The sequence below is a fragment of the Carcharodon carcharias genome, chromosome 21 (assembly GCF_017639515.1).
Source record: "Carcharodon carcharias isolate sCarCar2 chromosome 21, sCarCar2.pri, whole genome shotgun sequence".
NCBI lineage: Eukaryota > Metazoa > Chordata > Chondrichthyes > Lamniformes > Lamnidae > Carcharodon > Carcharodon carcharias.
In genome coordinates this window covers 52,701,202-52,725,251 of record NC_054487.1, presented here as the reverse complement: position 1 = coordinate 52,725,251, position 24,050 = coordinate 52,701,202, and the positions used below count along the sequence as shown (strand labels likewise).

The following is a 24,050-nucleotide window of genomic DNA, read 5'->3' as shown; positions in this document are numbered from 1 at the left end:
CCAATCAGCCAGTCCCAGGGCATCGTGGCATGAGTTCCTCACGGTGGTGTCATAGGCTCCCTCCACCACCAGTGCACAGTGGCAACAGTGCGTTCCATCCAAAAGATTCACTGCTGCTGGGTCAAAATCTCGGAACTCCCTCCTTAACAGCACTGTGGACTGCAGTGGTTCAAGGCAGTGGCTCAATATCACCTTCTCAAGGGCAATTAGGGACAGCCAATGAATGCTGGCTTAGCCAATGATACTCACATCCCAGGGCCAAATAAAAATAGTTTAGAAAGAGAGATTTTTCAAAAATAGACTCTGGCCATAAAATTAAAATCAAAGATTTACTATTAGCTATTAGGAAAATATAGCCTAAGAAATGGATGGAGAAATTCAATTTATTGAAGGCATGATTGTTTTAAATTACATCAAGCGATGAGAGAAAAAGTGAGGCTGCAGCTTTTTTAACCCTACAACAAATTTGCAGAACACAATCTTTCACTTCCATGTTTCCAACCACAGTATTAAAAACTTAGTGTTTCATTTCGTAATGGTTTCAAAAATAATTATGCACAACATAATGGAAAACCTCAGTTCATGGTTTTGACATTGTAATACAGGAACAAAGACCTAACGCCACCTTTGCTAGCATAGCCAGGGAACATGCCCTCTGCTCCATCATGGAGACAGGTTAAATTGTTTAACTGCTTCTGCATTCATTTTTAATCAAAGCAAAAATGAAAATCATACAACTGTTTCCAATGAATACCACTGCCTGCTTCATATATTTAATAACTGTGATATAGTCTTTTAAGTGCGCATACACACACACACACATCAGACTTACTTAATGTGAAAAGCTGGAATACAAACTTCAACTTTATTTTAAAAAATCTAGAATTAACCAAACTAGCAAGGTAGAAAATCCATGGTCACTTTAACATTAGATTGTCGTAACTGTCATAAGAATATTTCAATAATAATTCCTAAAAAATACGTTTGAGAGTCTTCCTCCTTGGCTTGCCTAATGTTAAGATACTAATAAATAAGTTAACCTTACAATAGATATATTACTTATGTTTATCAAATCTTTCAAAAGCCAATTTGCACCTTGGGATAATGTATCCATTAGTCACTTCCTGTGCTCATTTCCATTATGCCACAGCACAGCTGCCAACATGTGATGACACAGAAATGCAACACTTTTCTATCTACAGTGTAAAATGACAGTAACACTTAAATATAATAGAAGACTGATTTCTCTATCTGCAGTACTACTTAACTTTTCAGGACCTTTTTCATTCCTCATGCCTGTGATATTTTAAAATTCATTATCTTAAGTGAGTTCACAACTTTAAGTAGCAAAGTTAGGAATTTATGCAAACATGTTAATCAGTATGCCAAAAAAAAGTACTGGCATGTAGTATTCAGTTGTTAAAAATAACTATTCACTCAAATCACGAAACTGCTAAGTAACAGTTATAACTTTCCCTAAAGGTGGAGCAGAAAATGGAAGCTTAAAAAAGAAGCTTAATTCTTAATTTCAATGTCCAGCAGGTCACCAATATAATTTTAGCGCCTTTTCTGGAGCTTGAGTATTCTTTCAAATTCAGTTTCCATTAGACATATCTAGGATGAAGCGGGAAGCAATTCACAAATCTAATGGGAAAGATTAAACGACCTGACAAATTACAATGAAACTAATTACTTCAAAAATATTTTGTTCTCTTATGGGGATAATTGCAACCCACAGCAGTGGGTTGCGATTATTCCCATTTAAAATGCTGTTGCTCACAAATTATCTGATCAACTTCAAACGTATAAATACTTGTCAATGGTATCACCCATCAGAGTATCGCCATTTTCCTGACCAGAAAAAATTAGCTAACATCACTAAGGTTAAATTGGCATGGTATTTTGATGTTGCCATTATATTAATAAATTACTAGAAGCTTGGCTATTAAAATGATGGATAATTCTTTCGTTATGGAGAAAGGATGAATGCTAATTCTTGATATTTGGATGCCGTAGGAGATTTAGAATACTGCTTTGTTTTAAAGCTTGCAAGTTTGAAATATCTTCTGCAATGACTGGAATGTTTGTTATCTGGTTGTCAGCCACGGATTCACTCTCACAGTCAGACAGTGAGCAAAGCAGAGCATCATTTTCATAGGTAGGAAAGTAATACCTACAAACAGAAACAATAACATCAATGCATTAAATAACATTTAAACATGATATATTAAATTAACTGTAGACCATATATGGTTAGTGATGGTATATCACCACTGCAACTATACATTGCAAGTTCTGCTGTTCAAAGTAGTCAAATATTTAACATACATATATGGAGCTCCTAACAAGGCATAAAATCCTCTGTTCAATCTAATATAGATAACTTGTTTTCAATGTGGTGCTTATTTATTCATAGAAATTGACAGATAATGGAAATACCTCAGCAACAGCAAGTTTAATAAAAACATTTGGTTTATTTGAATATAGTCAAGTCACTGGAGCATTCTATCAACTTCAGTACTCTACAAGAACTGTGCCCCAATTGAAACTGATTTTTTTGAAGGTCAGCTGGACCCAACTTATGTGGGAAAACAAGCATTCTGATTAAAATCCTTCCAAAGAATGACTTAGAAATTGCCCATTTATTATGTGAAACAGCAATCAAATGCTTTCCTGCAATTTTGATAGGTTATCTGGCAGATGTGTAAATTCCTCGAAGGACTCTAGTACATTGGTCAGACATGTCTTGTCCCACTATATGATGTTCACTCTCTAACCTAAATCCTGGTCATTCAGATGATCTTTCATACTTAATTGTTCTTTTATTCATTCACAGGATGTGGGCTTTGCTGGCTAGGCCAGCATTTATTGCTTATTCCTAGTTGCCCTTGAGGTGGTGGTGGTGTACTGCCTTCTTGAACCACTGCAGTCCATGTGGTGTAGGCACATCCAGAGTGCTGTTAGGAAGGGAGTTCCAGGATTTTGACCCAGCGAAAGTCAAGGAACTGCGATATATTTCCAAGTCAGGATGGTGTGTGTTCCCACCTATCCGCTACTGACCTTGTCCTTCTAGATGGAAGTGGTCGTGGGTTTAGAAGGTGCTGCTGAAGGAGCCTTGGTGAATTTCTGCAGTGCATCTTTCCCTCATTAAAATCTCAAATAATTTCCGCAAAGTCTACAGTCTGTCTGTAATTTTAATCTTCATTGTTTGCATATTTTAGAATTTTCCCCCACTGCTTTCCATTACTTCCCCTTTCATTCCTGTTTTGAATCTCCTGTTTCGTCTTTGTCTTGCTTCTGGGGTAAACTGTCACTGTGATTTTAAAAATTTCTAGTTTTCCTATTTATCACTTAAATTTTATATATGGAGGGTGTGAATGTCTTAATTGCTTTCCTTAGAACAGAGATGTTAAAAGGGGAAAATTTAATGTGTTCAAAACTAGGAATGGTTTTGAAAAAGTAAATGGCGAGCAACTATTTCCGATAACTGATCTGAAATAATTGGAAGAAAAAACTAAGGGGGAGATGAGGACAATTTTTTTTAATGCAATAGGTTGTTATAAATCTGGAATGCAATAAAAAGAGGTTGGTGGAAGAAAATTCAGTAGTAACCTCCAAAAGGAAATCAGATATTAACTTGAAAAGGAAAAATAAATTGCAGGTCCATGGGGGAAGAGCAGGGGTGTGGAATGAATTGGATAGCTCTTTCAAACAGCTGGCACAAGCAGAAATGTGCTGAATGTCTTCCTTATTTGGAATTTTAACCCTTTGTCTGTACATGTGAAATTAAATTCCTTAATAATTTTTTTAGCTCTCATGTCCTTTCTTCAACCATAAACTTACAACTAGAACCAACATGTTCCACTATTTTATATTGGTTTACAACACTTTCCTCAATTATTAGGGGAAAACACAATATTGCCTCCCCTCCTCCCTCCCCCTGCCTCACTACCACCACGAGTAGTTAAGCGGGGGTTTGGGCAGGTACCCAAATAAAGTACTTGGGGGCAGATGTTGCAATCACTAATTAATTCACATTAATATTTTGGATTCAGAAGTTCAGTGTATAGTGGTAAAAATAGCCAATGATTGTTTTCTTTATTCTTTCATGGGCATTTGTTGCCCATCCTGAATTGCCCATAAATTGAATGGCTTGCTAGGCCATTGCAGTTAAGGGTCAACCACACTGCTGTGGATCTGGAGTCACATATAAGCCAGACTGGCTAAGGAAGGCAGATTTCCTTCCCTAAAGGACATTAGTCCCAAGATGGGTTTTTACAACGATCAGTGACATTTTCATGGTCAACATTACTGAGACTAACTTTCAATTCCAGATTTATTAATTGAATTTAAATTCCATCAGCTGCTGTAGTGGGACCCACATCCCCAGAGCATTAGCGTGGGCTTTTGGATGACTAGTCTAGTGCCATTGCCCGCATTCCCCGAAACTAATACCAAATGAGAAAGGATAATTAAATTTGTGGAAGGAATTCACATAAAATGAGTTAGAAAAACAAATCAGTGGAACAATGACATGAAATTTAATATGGATAAGTAAAATGCCACAGAATGGTGTAAACAGTCCACAAACGGTGACAAAATCATGAAGGATATCTTGGGGCTCCAGTAAATCCAATCTCAGCATGTTCAATCACTGAAGAGCAGCAATCAACAACACAGACCAATTTCTGAACTATATAGAGGAAGCAGTAGGAAACAAGTTTGTGAAGGTCATACTCAGACCAGAGCTCTGGTCAGACAGCATCTAAACGTCATGTCCAGTTCTGGCCACTAAGACAAGTGAGGAATAAAGCCCTGGATGGGGTTCAGAGAGCAGTGATGACATTGATCCCCCAGCATCAGGGAACTGAGTTAAAGGGAAAGACTGGGGAAACTCGTTCTTGAGAGGTGGTGACTGGAGTTGATTTACAGAAGCATAGGATAAAAAAAAAAAATCACAAAATATAAACCCAGAACATTCCATCAAACATAAACCATGACAAAAACTAAAAGAACACATGATCAAACTAATAAAAGGCTAATTTAGAACATGTGTCAGGAAGCTCTTCAGATGAAGGGTCATCTTTGGAACATATTTCTGAATGGAGATAAAAAACCTACTTGCAGGAAATTAAAGCTGCTCTTCCTGCCTCTTACCACCCATAGACCAAGCCCTTGTCAGTGAGGGTTCAGGAGAGGGAAGTGGCAAGCAGAGGAGTCGGGAAGCAAGACGTTTGGCGAGAGGAAGGGTCATGAGAAGGTCAAGGATCAGCAGAGGCTGCTGCCTGGAGAGTATGTAGCAAAAGGGTAGGTCAAGGAATGGGAGAGGCTGGGGGCCAGAGGGTCAGCAACGAGAGGCTGTAAGTGGGTGGTTAGGGAGCAGGAGAAGCTGGCAGCAAAAGAAAGGGTAAGAGAGCAGGAGAGACTGCTCCAAAATGGCAGTGATCAGGTCATGCGGCCCTATGTTAAGCCAGCACGAAACAACTTTAAAATGAAACTCACAATACTAAATGAGAATCCTGGCCCCATTACATGATCAATGATAAAGTGAAACATTGTAAAATGGGGCCTTACTGTATTTGAACTTAACACTTACTGTGGCTGATCCCAGGCAGATTTATCTAGCAGTGACATAATGTGGTTTGCTTCAGTCATATGACTTACAACCTCTGATTTTGAGCTAAATGTTTTTCCACACTTGTGGCAGTGACACTGGTGAATTTCTCTTCTGATAAAATTCACTAATTTGACCTGCTGGTAGAAGTTTAAACCTGTAAAAAATTTTAAAAATTACTACTTTCCCAGCACATTCAGGATAAAATGGCTCCAAAATGGCACAATGTTATAATGCACCTCAAATTAGCAGTAAACATAAGTAGAAATGAAATTAATGACAGGAAAAGACCAACTGATCCCTCAAGTGACTTCCATAATGTTATTAAGTTAGAACACTTTGATATAAGGTTACGAGGGCTTTCCTTAGAACTTGGGAGATTACACTTTAAAGCAGACAATGTGATATGTCCTTAGGGGTCACAATTTGCAAAAACTCCCAGTAGCATACAAGTCTGTTTCATCATCAACACGACATTCATTAAATTCACAGATGACATGACTGTGAAGACATCACAGATAACATGATTGTGAAGACATCACAGATGAGTCCAATCTTAACCTCACTCAACACACTTTCAACAGGCATCATTAGATAGCAAGTTGGGAGCTGGAACACTGGTTATATTTTTCTGTTCCATTCCTAGCTCAGTAGTGCTGAGGTCATCTGAAACACCTTGACCGAGTATCCCTGTCAAAGTCAGTTAACTCAAAAGATGAAGGATTGAACTGGAGATTTTAATGGCTGTGTCAGATTTAAAGGTTTTTACTCATTTGGTCTAAAAAGAATTTTCAGGTCGATTTATCTTACAATTCTGCTACCAAGTTAAGTTTGGGCCACAGGAATGTGATTAGGGCAAAGGCTACCAGACAATAGTTAAAAAGAATTGCATTTCACACATTGGAAGGATGATTTTAACTGTGCCTGTCCATTTAAACAGGCAATTAAATTTTCCCTTGCAATTCACCCACAATGGTTCCAGTCTTATAATTTTAGTCTGCTCTTCTAACAGGCCAGAAACTGGAAGGACCTTTCTGTAAATGTGCAGATTGGCTCCGATTACATCATTATGGCCTGACTGCCATTTTAACCATGGGCCCAAGAGAGGAAGAGAGAGTTATCTCACTAGGCCAACCTACAGGGAAGCAGTTGGGACTAGAAGAAATCCAAGCAGGTAAGTCTTTTTATGTTCTTACAAACATTGCTTGTGGAGCTGAAAAAGCAAGGTCCACAAGGCAAATTTAGGCCTCCCCTGCTGCCAAAATCCCCTCCCTAAGACTTAACTGACTTAAGGCCCCTGTGAAGGCCTCCTGACATTGCGCTTCAGCCCACTGGCTAGCTACCATTTCCTGCCAGTTTCGGAGACATGCAGAAGAGACCTGGGAGTTAAAATTTCACAGGCCTTACATGGCTAAGGTCAAGACAGCTTACTGTTTGCCTTGCTGCTTGCTTGATTCCCAAAGAATTAAAATCAGATCTACCATCTTGTTTTGAGATAATAGGTTTGTCGGTGTATTTCAGAGGAGTTGGTATATTTAATGTAGAAAAACTTAATCACTTATGCCTTAAATTTCTACCCCTCCCTTGCCTCAACATGTTTTAGCTCCAACTCTTCGCTTCCCTTGCATGACTTCTCTATTTTCATTTCTGAGGTTTGCCTATCAACTATTGTTACTACAAATCCAGTGAATCCCACAGCTACCTTGATTACACATTCTCCCACACCACTGCCTACTAGGACAGTAATCCATTCTCCCAGATTTTCCATCTTCATTGCATCCGGTTTGACAAAGCCAACTTCTATATCAGTACTTCGATACATCATCCTGTTCCCAAAACTGAGGATTCCCATCATGGATGAAAGGGCCCCAGCTGCATCCACTCCATTTCTCGTACTTCTGCCTTCACCTTTCCCCCTCTCTTGCAGAATCACAATAGAGTTGCTCTTGTCCTCACCTTCGACCTGGCGAACCCCGACATTCAATGAAATACACCCTTCCCCCCGCCATTTCCACCACCTCCCCAGCATGATGCCACCGCCAAACACATCTTCCCTGTCCCTCCCCTTTTAGCATTCCAAAGGGACCACTCCCTCTGAGACACCCTGATCCATTCTTGCATCATCCCCAACACTGCTTCCCTACTTAGGCGAGCGCAGGAGATGGCACACTTGTTCTTCCCACAGCCCAGGGAAGGAAACAATCCTTCCAGGTGCAACACAAATTTATTTGTGCTTCTTTCAACTTAACATACTGTGTCCGCTGCTCAAGGTGTGTTTCCTCTATAATGGGGAGACCAAATATAACTTGGGTGATCGTTTTGCTGAACACTTTCGATCAGTCTGCAAATGCGACCCCAAGTTTCTGGTCACTTGCCACTTTAATTCTCCATCCCACTCTGACCTCAGTCCTCAGCCTCCGACAATGGTGGTCAAGGGACGTTTGATGAGCAGCACCTCATCTTTCAATTATGCATTGTCTAGCCTTCTGGATTCAACCTCATGTTCAACAATTTCAGATCAAAACCAATACTCCAATTTTCTTCAGACAGAAGGTGCCAATAATGATTCTGCTGCTATGTTTGATTACTTCCTTTCCTGCTATCACAGACTTGCATTTTTCTTCTTTCTTCCCTCCTTAGTTTTCTAGCCTCTGCACTTGCTTAAAATCTGTTACATGAGTAACATTTTCCAGATCTGGTGAAAATATCTCAAAGGATAACTCTGTTTCTCTTTTCACAGATGCTGTCTGACCTGCTGAGGATTTCCAGCATTTCCATCTTATAGATTATTTTACATAGATAATGTTGGATTGATTTCATTCACAGCAGGTGACAAAACTAGACAAACAACATAGGTGTCATGATGAAAAAAGTTCCCACACAAGTTGACAGTTTTGGTCAGGAGGAATGTTTCAAAAATACTAAAAACACATGCTACATGGGGCTCTTTCAGAACATTACAAGGGCTAAATTGGATCTATCATGATGGTATTGCAAATGTGAGGCTTTATAAGATGGTTATGTTTAAACTGTCTCCTTTAATTCAAGGTAAAACGGTGTAGTGAAAAGAGGCACGTGACCTCCTACTAACTCTGGTGACAGGCCCAGGCGATTTGGTTGTCATGTGGACAAGGTGCCCAGGACAAGTCCTATTGAAACCCAAGTGTCAGCTTTCACCCTTGGCTGTTCTTGCTACTTGCAGACTCTCAGAATCAGTGAGATAGAAGAAATTGGGAAGTATCAGGCTTCAATTTCAGAAGGTCAAAGTGGTGAGCCATATTGGGCCAGAAACAATCCTTCCAGATGCAACACCGATTTATTTGTGCTTCTTTCAACTTAATATACTGTGTCTGCTGCTCAAAGTGTGTTTCTTCTACAATAGGGAGACCAAATGTAAATCGGGTGATCACAACAAGCCAAGCAGGAGAAAAGGATACTTTGGGTTAACCACCCAATGAAGGGCTGCTGGGTACAGACCCCATGTTCGAGGCCAAGAATTGTGAGAAGTTAAGACCACAGAACAACCAGAACAAAGCTTATGACGGAGTCCGTTCAATTATGCTCAAAGGGTTGAGTGAAGAGGAGTTGGTTCAAAGGGATCCTGAAAGATTCATCTTATCAAAGCAGGGAGAAGAGAGCCTGTTGAAATGTCAGGAAGAGTAGGACTTTAAACTTAAGACTACATGTCTAATGAGAGCATGGTAAAATGGATAAATGCAGTGTGGGGTTTTCCGTTGTGTTAAGGGATTAAGGGTGGGGATACCTGTTCTGTAATTTAGTGTATTAGTTGCCTACGAAGTTATGTTTAATCAATGTTGATTGTAGTTTGTTTGTTACAGTAAATGTCTTAAAACGTGAAATCTTTTTTTGCAATCCTTTGCATTGGTCACTGGGAAATTCACATCTCTTCTTGAAAGTTATTGGTCTTCAATGGGGATTGTAACAATAGCCTTACTACTATAATACAAGCAGAAAAAACCTGAATATCTCCATTAGGGCATATATTAAATTGTCTAACTTTAAACAGAATATTTATCTTTTAAAAATTTTTTGTTTATTCTTCTTTTTCCATCTGAAAGTTTTTAGGTGCCACAAAGGGGATGCACTGAGATTTACTGCTCTATGTCGAACCACTAGTAAATAGGGCACAGTAGGCAACTTGTCGTTTCCTCCTTCACTGTTAGGAATCACTCCGTGTCCATTGAACACCTGCATATAGCAACACATTTCAGATCAGGAAGTCACCATGTGGGAAAACTGTGGATGCAAACTTATGTCCCATATTGCAACAAGCTGCCACCCCAATCAATAGCAGAAAATATCAAAGTGATCAAATAGAGAATGTCAATATAATGGATTTAAAAAGTATACACACCCATTTCAGACTTCAATTTCAGAAGGTCAAAGTGATGAGCCACCTACAAAATAGGACAGGCAGCTTAATGTCAAACAACATCAAACAGTAGTGGGTAAGAATAAAATTTTATCAATTCCAACCCTAATAAAATGTAAGTTGAATGTGAATCAGCGTGATGTCGGAACAAACAATCTTTATCCAGTTTTCCTAGTATATTTACAGTCATCTATTCAACATTGTGTAGCATTTTACAAACAATTGGGATATTTCCAGATTAGCACATCACGAGTCCCTGAATTTATCATGACAGTTAAATAAATTTGTAGGTCGGATATATGTATTTTACAACAACCAATTATAAGTTAGATTCCAATTTCACAGCAAATTTTTTCTTTGTTATAATTTCTTAAACTGAAAACTTAGTATAATATAAAGTCTACAAAAAGGAGGAATGATGAAGTAAGTTCTGTTTCAAGGTCATAAACAACAATGGAACAAATTATTAGTTCAAATATTTGGGATACTATTTTAAATGTTCAACTTTTAGAAGCTTAATCGATGTGCTGTTAGTAACTACTTCTGAAAATTAGACTACACAAAATTCCTATAGGGAGAGTCTGCCTTTCTTTAACAGTGATAATTTGGAACGTTGTGTGGGCCATGTGGACCAGCGGTGCAGCCTGCCTGTAGGGAATCAACACAAGTCTAAAACGGCATGACTCGAACAAATTTAATCCCCCCAGTTCCTCAAATTAAACAAAATTTTAAGTTAATTTAATAATAATTTTTTGTATTTGCAATTCAAACGCTAAGCATTGTAACTTATAAGTAATGGCATATTTTTCCTATTTTTAGGATATTTAAAATGAAGTGCTTCATTGAACTTATTTTTTTTACTGTGCAAGATGATCCAAAGTTTATTAGATGTGCTGAGATGTGGATGCTGCAGCCATAATCTTGATAACATTTACAATTTAATGTCAGGGATCAGGGTTCATTATGAATGTGAAACAGCAATCCTTAAGGACCATGCTGAATGAGATTCCAAATCTGTTAAGAATTTATAGACAGCTGTTATGCTGTGCTTGCAGCTGCAGTAGTAATTAGGTTGAAACTGAACAAGATCTTTTCACCACACCCTCATATGATGACAAACTTTTATCCCAGAAGTCTAAGGTGGTTTTAAACCTAGTGATTAAAGAATATAATCCATAATCCTACTAATTATCTCTGCTCTAGCCTCCTCCCAATTAGCTAGCTTGCCTTTTAAAATATTTTCAGTGTCAATATTAAAATTAATTATATTTTCAGATATATAATAATTTCATAAACCGCTTATTAAATATTAATGCAATGAAATTATTTCAAAATTCACAGTAGGGACAAAATTCAATTGATGTTAAATAATACACACCTCAATAGCCAAATTTAGTTATACTGTTAGTATTTTTTGCCAGTTTTCTTGTGTGCTGTCTATTTTTTCTGTAGCTATGCCATCCAGTTTTTTGACTGTAAGGTACTGTTACGATCCCCATGGGGGAACCATAAACCAAAATAAGCAAATTTACTGAATGACCTCTAAGTGAAGAAATTACCAACAAGATTCCAATTTTGTAGCTCTTAGCTCAACATGAATCAGAACCAACACTAATTAAACATGAATTGATAGGCAGATGATGCTTCAAATTAAAAGGCAAATTTCATTTTAAATAGTCAATACAACAAAGATACGTCTGACACAACCACGAGCATTTGCATCACTCCCCATGCAAGCATGGCATTATGTAGCTACACAGTCCCATGTTATGCTGTTCTTTCTTCATTCAGGGTACGTCAGGAGTCCTATCCGACAACAGCTTTCACCCTCGAGTTTCATGGGTACAATTATCATCAGCAATGCACACTTCTATGGACCTGCTGGTGCAGCATTCCAGAGTTCCTTTTCAACTGATCAACCGATAACACCTTAGTTCATAGTTTGGCTACTTCTGGGAAAACACCCAGCTCTTTAACATCTCCGAGCTGTTATCATAGCTTTCCAGGCTTTAGACCTTTTTAGCGAGGTCTTCAAGAGGTCCTGTCTCCTTTTCTGTCAAACAGAAAATCTGACCTCTCCCTGAGAGTGATTTGCTTCTTCTCTTCACAAGAACTGTGCTTATCTCTCTCTGTGCGCTGATCGTCTTCACTCTCCAGCTCCTCTGCTCGCAACCCTCTTTTGTGTCTGCCAGCCAGATGGCGTCTTCGTTAACTTCCTTCCTTGCTCAACTTGCTTCCAGGTCAAGGATTGCCAGATCACATGGACCAGTGTTTCTTGTTATCCAAGCAAATTACAATTGATCCCTTCACAGTTGATGAAAACTCTTAAAATTCCTTTTCAAACATTAGAAAGTGATAGATTTCATAGAACTTATGCAGAAATTACAAATTTTCCTATACTGCTGTAACTATACTGCTTTCAGGTCATCACAGGTGTAGCATTTGACACTGTGCTAAGGGTAGTCGTGGGATAGCAGGATAAATGGATGAGAATGCAGGGTGGTGTCTGCACATGCTGATTGATTCTTCTATTTCTTTTGTAGGGTTGCAATTGTTTATTTTGTTGGGGGCAGGGAGCGGGTGAAGAAGCTCCAGCAAAGTTGGCCTTCAACTCACCCCTCTATATCCACCCAATCACCACCCACTTTCTTGGACTGGGATTTGTTCCATGTGCATATTAGGCTCCCAGCAGGATTCCCACCATTAAGAGAGAACCTGCCAGAGCAGCTGAGTAAACTTTGATGGCATATGCAGCAGAGATGCTGTAACAGCCCCAGAAAAATCAATCGAGAGCATGAAAGAGGCAGAAGCACCCTGAAGACTGGAATTAATAAAGCTCCCTCTGGGTGTCTTGGTGCTCACTGAGGCCTTCAGCAGTTAATGTGCAGAGTCAACAGCTTGACAGGAGCCTCTATAGGCCCTCTGCCCTCTATTAGGAAAATGTGGTGCTTGCACCACCAATTCCAATTACTACCTTTCACACAGCAGCCCCAGAAAGCAAAACTTCATAGGTCAAACGTCCACCTTCCTTGCTGTACTATTCAATATTATTTGGGTGGATGGAAGTGAAATCTGCCAGGGATCTGGACCCTGGCTGCCTTGTATATGTTGGGAGGGGAAGGAATAGTTAACAGAGGTTCCTAGGAGAAAGGAAATCCTGTTCGGTTTGATAAGTAGGTCAGGGTCTCTCTGTCTGAATTTTCCATTAAAGCTGCATGATCCCATACAATTTTGAATGGTATTTTTGAAGATAACGCTCTTAAATGCCATTCCAATGTTACTTTTAGTGATGTAACCTAAGTGCAAGTTGTTTGCCACCCTTTCCAGTCAGAGATGGTGTACAGCAGAGAAGAAAAAGACAAATAAGTAATACCTTTAAAAACTGTACACAATAAAAGTTGTCAGTTAACCAGGTCAGATACAAATTACTTCATCTACATCAAAGGTAAAGTGTTTTTGTTTAAAAAGGAAATACATTAGCCTATTTTCACAACATAAATTGAAATGTAGTTAGATGAAACCACTATAGCACATTTATATAGCTCTTCTACCCCAAAAATGTTGATTCGATTTTAAAAAGACATGTTTAGCTGCTGCCAGCTATTAGATGCCATCAGGGGAATGTCGTAAAATCTCGGGGACTGTGTGGCACTTTCCATTAAATATGGACATGGAGGGATGTATTGTATAAGCTGTTTTGTTATGTGATTGCTCATTGGATAATTTACAAACTGCATGGTTTTCTTTTACTGAGTTTTACCTTCATGTGAAGTTCTAGTTTTTCAGTTGTATCTTGTGCTTTCTCACAGAAGAGACAAACAGCACAAACTGGAGGACCTTGCCAATCAGACCAATCACTGTAAAAAGAGCATAAAAATAAAGCTACAGAAAACAACATTTATATGTTAAATATAATGGTTTATAAAAGTTAAATATAATGATCTACTCATGCTCCTATTAAATATTACATGAACAGCCTAATGCATCGCAATAGAAGATGATAATTTTAGGCCCAATATAAGATATTGACTAGCTACATTAATTTATCCTACTTGCATGGTCCAATTCATCGAGAAACACATCAATTTTATGCCTTTCATTGGGTAAAACAAAGATCAAGGTCACAGATAAAACAATACAAGAGATTTAGGAAACCGCAAATGACAATGTTACAGTTGATTATGTCAAATTTTATGGAGACCAACCTGAAAAATACGTTGTGCTATTTTAACTATAATAAACTGGCTGCCAATTTGGCTTCAGAACAAATGAAACTTAAGTTCATTATCCAAAAATCTAGTAATTTCGTCATAAAGCACGTAACCTGAAAAACAGTTTTGACATTTTTATAGCCTTTGACTGTGAGATTGAAATAACGATACTCAAACAGGCTTCTTGTGATATATTTAGTGAGCTGCTGAATGAGAAATAGGATTTTCTTGCAAAAAAATGTTATAACAAAGGTGTCCATTCATACACCCAACCGTTCCTCCCTCTCCACCAAAGTGAACCCAGTTCTCCACGAATGCTTCTTGTGAAATCGCCACTAGGAATTCAGGGTTAACTGAGGGATTGCTGACCCTCCCCCCTAATCTTTACCAGTGTGTTTTCTTGGTACCTGCCAACATAATGACTAGTAAATAGTAGAATGGTCATGATACTGGACATGAAAATGAAAACCCACAGGTCATGAATTCAAATCACAAGGCAAATTATGAAACTGAATTTGTGCACCAACACCAGTAATCATTAAAACCTCTAGACCGTCAGGAAAAAACCCCAGCTGGTTCATTACCATCCTCCAGGGAATAAGTCCATCACCCTTCTCCAGTCTGGCCTGCAAGTGACTCCAGTTCCTAACATGGTAATTCTTGATGGTTACTCAAATGGCCTAGCATGCCACTCAGTTGAAATATGACAAGTGGTGTTCCCCAGGGATCCATACTTGAATCTTAGTTTTCATCATATATATTAATGACTTTGATGAAGGATGAGAGCGCTCTATAATCCAGGTTTACAAATGACAAAGTTAGTAAGCAAAAGTTGTGTGGATGGTATATGGGCTAAATCAGATGGTAAAACTATAGTACATGAGGTCATTTACTTTTGACCCGAGAATGACAAATCTAACTATTTTATGTGGAGAGAGAGAGACTAGGAGTGGTGAAGAAACAAAGGGATTGAGGTGTCCATGTACAGAAATCACAAAAAATAGTGCACAGGTGAAAAAAGCAATCAAAAAGGCAAATGGATTGAATGTAGACTTTTAAAATCAAGGAGGCTGGAATTCAAAAATAAGGAAGTGATGTTTCAGCTGCATTCAGTTTTGGGCACTCGGGGAGGCTACATTAGCCATGAAATGGCTACAATGTAAATCCACCAGAATTACACTAGGACTTAGAGGTTAAAATATAAGAAAGACCACTTAAGTTTGATTTGTATTCCCTTGAGTGTAGAGGTGATCTAACCGAGAGCTTTAAAATTATAAACTGATTGGATAGGGTGGGTGCAGAGACATTGTATCCCCTGGTGGGAGAATCCAGGGGAGACCATAATCTTAAAATAAGAGCTAGGCCATTTAAGAATGAATTACAAAACACATCAATGACTTAGATGATGGGGGTGAAGGCATGGTAGCTAAATTTGCAAATGACACAAAGATAGGTAGGAGAGAGGACACGAGGTTGCAGATGGATACAGATAGGTCGGGTAAATGGGCAAAGATCTGGCAAATGGAGCTTATTGTGGGAAAGTGTAAAGTTATTCACTTTAGCAGGAAGAACAAAAAGGCAAAGTATTACTTAAATGGAGAACGGCTGCATAATTCTGAGCGGCAGAGGGATCTAGGTGTTCCAGTGGCTAATGGAATACTATCCTTTATTACGAGAGGGATTGAACGTAAAAGTAAGGATGTTATGCTTCAGATATACAGGGCATTGGTTAGACCGCACCTTGAATACTGTGTGCCGTTTTGGTCTCCTCATTTAAGGAAGGATGTAAATGCATTGGAGGAGGTTCAAAGGTGGTTTACTAGATTGATACCTGGAATGAGTTGGTTGTCTTATGAGGAAAGAATGGACAGGCTGGGCTTGTTTCCACTGGAGTTTAGAAGAGTGAGGGGTGATTTGATTGAAGTATACAAGATCCTGAACAGTCTTGACAAGGTGGACGTCAAAAGGATATTTGCTCTTGTGGGTGAGTCCAGAACTAGGGGGCACTCTTTTAAAACTAGGGGACGCCCTTTTAGGGCAGCGATGAGGAGAAATTCTCTCTGGAGGTTGTGCGATTTTGGAATTCTCTGCCTCAGAAGGTGGTCGAGGCAGGGTCATTGAATATTTTTAAAGCAAGGATAGATTGATTCCCTTGTCTAACAAGAATCTAAAGTTACTGGGGTGAGAAGAGAACGTGGAAATCGACACACATGATGATCAGCCATGATCTTATTGAATGGCGGAGCAGGCTCAAGGGGCCGAATGGTCTACTCCTGTTCCTATTTCTTATGTTCTTAAAAGGCCGGGGGGGGGGGGGGGGGGGGGGGGGGGGGGGGGGCAATTAAATTTTGAGATGAAGAACAATAGTTTTTTTACTGAACAAAAACCTAAGGGTTATGGATCACAAGTAAATAAATGGAGTTGAGGTACAGATAAGCCATGATCAAATTGAATAGTGGAAAAGGCTCAAAGGAATGAATGGCCTTCTCTTGTTCCCATCAAGCCAACCAACCCTCGTTCAATGTGGTGTAGAAGGTAGTGTTCGGCATCCATTCAAATGAAGTAACAATCTACTAAAACTACAATTCGGCCACCTGCACAAGCTGAACACCAAAAGCAGCAGGGTACAGACAGCGCTAAGCCGTTCCATAACCAATGCATCAGAGTTGAACACTGCAGCTTTGCCACATTCGTGCGGGAATAGCAGTGGACAGCCAGGCCATCAACAGGAGCAGAAAGTTGCATGAACATCCCCATTCACAAGCAGGCTGGGCCTAACAGGCAAGTTTAAGATACGAGGCTGACATGCTTGCAAGTAAATTTATCAAAAAGTGCCAGGTGCATAGTTCTGCTGACATCCCTGATACATGCTAGTGTGGAGTCAATTTGGCTACTTTCATAAAATACTAAGTAGTTAAGTGCACTAGACAGAGTGGGGCCTGAAAATATCTCAGTTGGCTCCCTTAGTCAAACTGCCACTATAGTTACGACACTGCCATTTCAGGTGACGGCAAAAGATTTCACAGGTGTACCCTGCCAATATAAACAAGACAAATCTAAACTGCTCAGTAGCATCGTTAGTGCCACATAATGATTAACTAATGAACAGCCAGAACAAGAAATCTCCCTTTTACTTTAAACCTCAACGCCATTGCTGAATCTCACACTGTCAACAAGATGCCAGGGTCCACTACCCAGAAGCTGAAATATAGACTCACTGTATCAAAGATGCAGAGCAAGAGCAAAGCAGAGATTTGGCACTCTGTGATGAGTGGTTTACTTCCTGACCTTTGAAAGTCTTTATTTATCCAATTATTATAATTTTCAGTGCCAGGCTGCAGAGAAACCTCCGTTTTGTATTGGAAGCAATGTATTGTGAAACCATGATAAACAGTGCATTGGTGGCAACTCCACAGCAGGGTCCTCTCACTGCCACAGTGGAAAGAACATTGCTCGGCTTTCAATCCTCTTGGTGACTAGAGCACAACCAAATGAGATACTTATATTTAAACCAAACCCTCATACTTTCACAAGGAACATTAGAACTGCTGGGATGTAGAGGTATCTCAGCATTTTATTCAAATCTAATTAATCTATAATCCATACAGTAGAACTTCACAAACTATTCATCATGCCTATGGTACCCTTTTTCCCTGACATCGCCAACCACAACTTGCACTATGATATTCAAATGCAAAGCTAATCATAGCTTTCTGAACCAGGGTTCTTAGAGTAAATATTCAGCAAAGGAAATCTCTGATATGCCCCACTCCAGTTTCTCCATGTGTTAGATTTTAGGCAAGAGATGCAGGGTAGATGTAAAGAAGAACTTTTTTATGCAGCGAATAATAATGACCTGGAACTCGCTGTCTACAAAGATGGTGAAAGCAGAGACGATGAATGATTTGAAAAGGAAATTATATAGGCACTTCAGGGAAATAAACTTAAGAGGGCTACAGGAGAAAAATGAGATTGACTGGATTGTTCAAGAGAGAGCTGGCATGGAGTTGATGGACCAAGTGGCCTCCTCCTGTTCTGTAATGACTCTATTTTTATATTGCTAACCAATTGGGTCAAATTCTAACAGCATCTTTCCCATATTATAATTGCCTTTGAATGTCCTGAATTCCTGCAATTCTGCAATTTTTTGCATGATAAGTGAATATTAAGAATATTACCAAAATTACACAGATTTGCCATTTACAAAAATAAGCACTTGAGAAACAGACATCTGTGTTGCACTGACAGTTTCTGCATTGTGACTGAATGAAACTGAGTAATTTACAGTAAACTTCCCCATTACCATTTAATGGCCTATGAATCACTATGAAATTGCTCCGAGTTATTATGGCTATATTATTTTCTGAGACATGATTGGGATGTTTAAAAAGTTTATAAGCGTCTAGAAAATGAAGGCACAAATCATGAGGGGCGTGGGGAAGTTTGCTATAATCACCATTAATGCTTTTCATTGGCGATGTGCTAATGCAACACAAATTCTTTTTACAGAAATACAAAACAGCTCTCCAAGACCAGAAAGATTGAAAAGAAACAAAATCAACAAAACAAACCCAACTTATCACTGAGTCAGTAATATATAGCATATGAGGCAGCTAATAAACAAATTTAACTGTCAGGGCTTGTCAACATTCCATCAGCTCCAAATGTATTCTGTGCCATAGCCCCACAATACAGAGAAAAACAAGCTATATCATTAATTATTCTTTCTGCACTGGTTGATGAAAGCGAGGCATGAGTTAAGAGTCACAAAGCAATCTCAACTTCACTTTTTCCTTAAGAATAGATCTGAACATCAGCTACTAATTTCCTGGCTGACTGTATCAAAGTGTTCTTAACAATATGAAAAACAAATAGGTAGCGCCAGGCTGCAGATGGAAAGTATAAACTACTATTTCTTCAGTCCTGTGGTGTATGATGCATGGTGAATCACAGAACTGCGAATTCTTCATTCTTGTGGTGTATGACTTAATTTGAATCACAAGACTATATTAGTGCCCTGTAATTTCCTCCTAGTTTCTTGGGTCCATTTGCAAAACAAAGTAAATTTACCCATACAGAATATGCACAAAGTGATAATAGCAGCAGTTTGAAACTTTAAAACTACTTACTCATCTTGCTCTTCTATCATTTCTCTGTCATCTTCAGACTGAACCTCCACCCAATTCTTCCCAAGCTCCTAAAATTAGAATTTAACAATAGTTTTCCCAGCTGTGAGGACAAACCAAAGCTGTTCTTGTTTATTTGGTTAATAGACGATTCTTTTAGAATTTTACTGATATGGTGAGTTAGATGCATGGTTTTAAGCCACAGTGCTAAACTGCATTAAAACATGAGTAGCCCAGCTCATCAACTTCCAATTTAAATCTTTAGTCAGTTTTCTGCTGTATATACTTTCTTTGGAGCACTTTATATAATAAATGGAAAATGTACTTTATAGTACAGCAAATTATTTTCATATGAATAGTCAGCTCATTTTTAGATTACCCATAGGCATCAGCATATAAGTCAATCTTTGAAACCTCAAAAATTCCCACCCAAAAATGTGGGTCAACTTACAGGTCATTTTGAAATGAGATCAGCATCCAACTCAAAAATGGCCGTGTCTTAAACTCCCGCGCATCTTCACAGCATAGTCCATATCACCTGCTTGATCCTTTGCATCCAGTTACAAGGTACTGGCAAGTAAGTCAAGCATTTGTAGGGTGAAAAATTGAGGCTGACTATTAATGAGACTGTAGCATGCTGTGGCAGAAAAGGGGAGTCCACTTACATCTGAGTATATTTCAGAGTTATCTGTAAAAATATGATTGTTGGGGCTGGAAAAAAGTGATCATCTTCTTTGGAAGGTACACTTACATGCCACAATTTATAGTATGCCTAATAGAGGATATTTGTCCACCATGTAGCATAAATGAGTTAACAGAAAACAACTCCTCAGCTTTACAAGCATAAACTACATTTTGCTGAGAATGATTCGTCAATGGTACTGACTGACTATTAAATAACAAATAAGGGCAAAACATATCACCTGCACTGTCAATAGCTGAAGCAACACAGGCTGCTGAAATGATTGGGCAAATTAATTCTAAAAGGTGATCAACATTAAGTCTATTCTGGAAGTGCAACAGGGCAGCCTGATGTAAGGAAAGAGATAATCAGTCCGACTTGAAGTGTGCTATTTCTTCATATCTCTTTACAATGTAATAATGTTAATTCATAGATTTTGTTTGCAGATAGGGTAGTATGGTTTTTAAATTGCAATACCATAAAATAGTCCCAAATGTACAGAAATACTAAGATGAAGACCATTGAACTTTTGACTCGCAACTGACCCTCAAAGTACAGGCAGGTTTTAATGTTAAATAACTGTTGAGTGAGAGAAAATGCTTGGAGATACACCATTGCATGCTCATTATAGGTTTCGCAGAGATTCCAATGTTATGGGTGCAAGGACAACAGCTAATTCTGCAAAAGGAAAACATTTGGATAAAACATTATCCTTTTTAATTAGAGTTTAGAGTCAAACCCGTGCTGAATGATACAGAATCAAATACAGACTTTTAATTAGTAGTTTCACTTTGCGAAACAGCAATTATATGTGATGACAGAAATGTGTGAAAACAAAACAGGGAATTATACAGGGCTCGTTAACCCAATGGAAAGAGAGCTCTTGGGAACAGCTGAGTAGTAATGAACTGAATCCAACTAGATATACTAATCTAATGTAGAATTTGCAAAAAGTAGGGGTAAGAGAAAAATATAAATAAAAGAGTCATAATGCACTGAGGTACTGGATTCAAAGAGTTCTATCAACTGAATACTGCAGTCAAAATGGTAAGGTATTTGAGTTCCCAACTATCAGGTATGGTTGTAAATACTATCTTTTAAGCATCTGCTTAAGTACTATTCCATGTATTTAATAAATCAATGAATGTTTGAACTTAAGAACGTTATTGATTTTGAGGGACAGAGCATCTAATCATAAATAAAACACATCCTCGAAAACACATACCATCAGTCTAAGAGACAGTCAATAAAACATTAATCATGAACATCTGATGAAGCAGGTCTCAACATCACTACAGGCTTATTGAGCAACTTAATTTCATCAGTTTTAAATGTTCCATGACAGCACTTTTACAACCAATCTGCTCAGAGTAATACTGAATGAAATTATTTCTTTGAGTTTGGTCACCACTCCAAATCTAGTAGTGTCAAAATGATTTTGGTGACAGCAACTGGGGGACACAATCTTTGAATTCTTTTATCATTTTAATTGAGATATTAACCCATTTAAAATAGACAGGATAATGCCAGGAATAAATGGTGGACAGCAGAATGTCACTGAACTTGTTAAATGTGTGCGCGCTGATCTCACCAACAGTAATTTCTGTCTTCATATTGTTTTAAAATATTGGACTCTAAAGTTACACACAAATCTTACCAGATAGTTGATGGTGTAAAATTTGTCATACTCATGATTTTTGGCATTGATTCTGCGATGCTGTTTTTTCCTCATGTGATCTTTGAGAGTATTCTTGTCACGGAACGTTTTCTCACAATATAAACACTGTAAACTGCAGAAAAAGGCATTTTCCAATCACGTATTTTGCAAGTTCAAAACTCTTAGCTAAATGCTCAATGAACAAATAGCTTAATCAACCATGAAATCATCTAAAAGACCTAAAACCTTAAATTCTTACTACAGGTAATTAGCAATTATCTCTCCATAACTGTATAACTGGATTCAGGCCAAGATAAAAATAACTATAGACAAAGTAGACATCACTTTTTAACGCTTCATTTATGTTGATTCAATATTGCATTCAAATGTGATTTGAACATTCCCACAGGAACAATAACCAAGTAATTCAACAGAATACATAAATTCATCACCAAAGAATCAGAAGCAACACAAGGAGAATAAATTCCAATGAGTTCTGATCTAGAATGCACTGCATGTAAGACTAATGAAAGCAGATTCAATGGTAAAGGGAATTGGATAAATGCTTAAAGGGAAAAAAAATTTGCAGGGCTGTTGGGGAAGATTGCTCTTTCAAAGATTTGGCATGATAGGCTGAATATATTCCGTCTGTGTTGGAGTATTCTGTCTTCTCATTTAAATTACATTCCTGGGGAGCCATGTGTCTGAACCTGCTGGGAAAAGAGATGAGGGAGGGTCGGTGACAGCTGTCAGCTTGTCTGGACCTTTGACAATTTGCCTGTAGACGGATTCGGTAATGCAAGTAAGTAGTAAGAAGTATCAGGCACCTTCAAAAGCTACAGGGGAACCAATATGGTAGCACTGTAGCAACATTTTCTTTATCTTCAAGATATCCTAAGACAAGATGCCACCTCTTTCACCAATCATTTCCTCGCCCATAGAGAAATTCAACATTTCAATTTCATTCACCAGTCCAAAGAAATCTACTTGAGGAATGTAGGTAGTACTGAAGAAGATTTTTCACTGGGTGTGACACAAGGGTATGGAATCAAACACAGTGAATTTAAGGCACAGGAGGTCATCATTTGGCTCAGACAGATGTGAAAGTGGGGTCTAACAGTGGAAAGTGGAGGCTCCAGAGAAGTCAGCTGCTGACTTCAGAGCTGCACACTCAGATCTCTGGACCCTCCTTAAAGATAAAAGATGGTGGATGAGCATCAGATTCAAATGAAAATGCTGAGGGTCATATTGTATGGCCAGAGACAGATAGCAAAGATCACTGAACCAGAGACATCTACATTTGTCCACCCAATGGAAACCAATCAGTGCATCTAATATGGACGCTTGACCACTGACAATCAAGCCTTGCGGGCACATCTGGAGAGAACGATGGTAATCAGCTCACAAAATATTTGGGGTGCTATCTCTCAGGGTCTTCAGAATCTAAATGATGTCATCAGGCCCAGCCTTCAGCTGATCAGTGGACCATTAGATCTAGGATCCAGCACAAGGGGCTTGGCTAGAATTTGCTCTCATTCGGCTGACCTTTCTCCTAAAGGCAACTCATGTTACTTTCCATGCAGCTAGATCCTTTAGGTGCCTGCTCACGATGGTGATAGAGGACCAGGCTGCTCAAGCACATGCAATGATGATCAAGCCTTCTGAAAAGTCCTCTTGCACTCTCACACTCTTTGATGAGGACTACCTGAGTCCCAAAATATTAAGCTGAGAAGACCTTGGCAGAGCCAAGTCCTCCTGACATCCCACCTTGCAGCAAGGCCTGAGGTACATCATATCAGGCTTAAAAAGAGAACAAAAAGGCACTCAGGGTAGGAACAATGGTAAAAATAAGTGCTGTTTGTAAATTTGCATATAGTAAAACCAGTGCTCCAGAGTAAATTTATTTTTTCATTTTCTGTGTGTTTGAAAGGGTGTTTGGAGGCCAGTTTGTAACATGAGACATATTTACATCCATGTCTCCTTAAGCACATCTCTTTAGATGGACACCATCAAGAGAGCAGTACTGTGTGTAGACTCTGCTGGGAGCGTAAAGCTGGTTTAAATTTCTTCTGTTGTGCAGCTTTATCTGTGTCTCTGCCATTTCTTCTTCTTAGTGCTCTTGTTCTGTCTTTTATACCCATTGAGAGCCCCTTGGGAAGGGTTTTATGTCAGAAGGCTGGGAAGAAAAGACTTCTCTCATAAAACTGGTGAAAGGCAGCTTGTAAAATCCTCCTCTAGCATAGCTGAGAAGAGATTTTTCTAATTGTTTTTGTCAAAACTGATGTTTCAAAATGTTTGTCAACATTTGGAGTGTGTTGAAGTGGTGTACCATGGGATTACCCAGGTTTGCCCAAATGCTGGTTCAAG

The 24,050-nt window shown here is 38.8% G+C and overlaps 1 protein-coding gene across 1 annotated transcript in view; it reads right to left on the bottom strand.

Annotated features, from left to right (window-relative positions):
- Positions 1-369: 369 nt before the first annotated feature.
- znf277 (zinc finger protein 277) overlaps positions 370-24,050 on the bottom strand; it is a 77,257-nt gene continuing 53,576 nt past the window's right edge. The window contains exons 7-12 of the mRNA XM_041216106.1: positions 21,684-21,816; positions 19,348-19,415; positions 13,768-13,864; positions 9,990-10,032; positions 5,597-5,771; positions 370-2,173 (exon numbers count right to left, since the gene is read on the bottom strand). Coding sequence (XP_041072040.1) covers positions 1,990-2,173; positions 5,597-5,771; positions 9,990-10,032; positions 13,768-13,864; positions 19,348-19,415; positions 21,684-21,816 — 700 coding nt within the window. The 3' untranslated portion in view covers positions 370-1,989. The remainder of the gene's footprint in view (positions 2,174-5,596; positions 5,772-9,989; positions 10,033-13,767; positions 13,865-19,347; positions 19,416-21,683; positions 21,817-24,050) is intronic.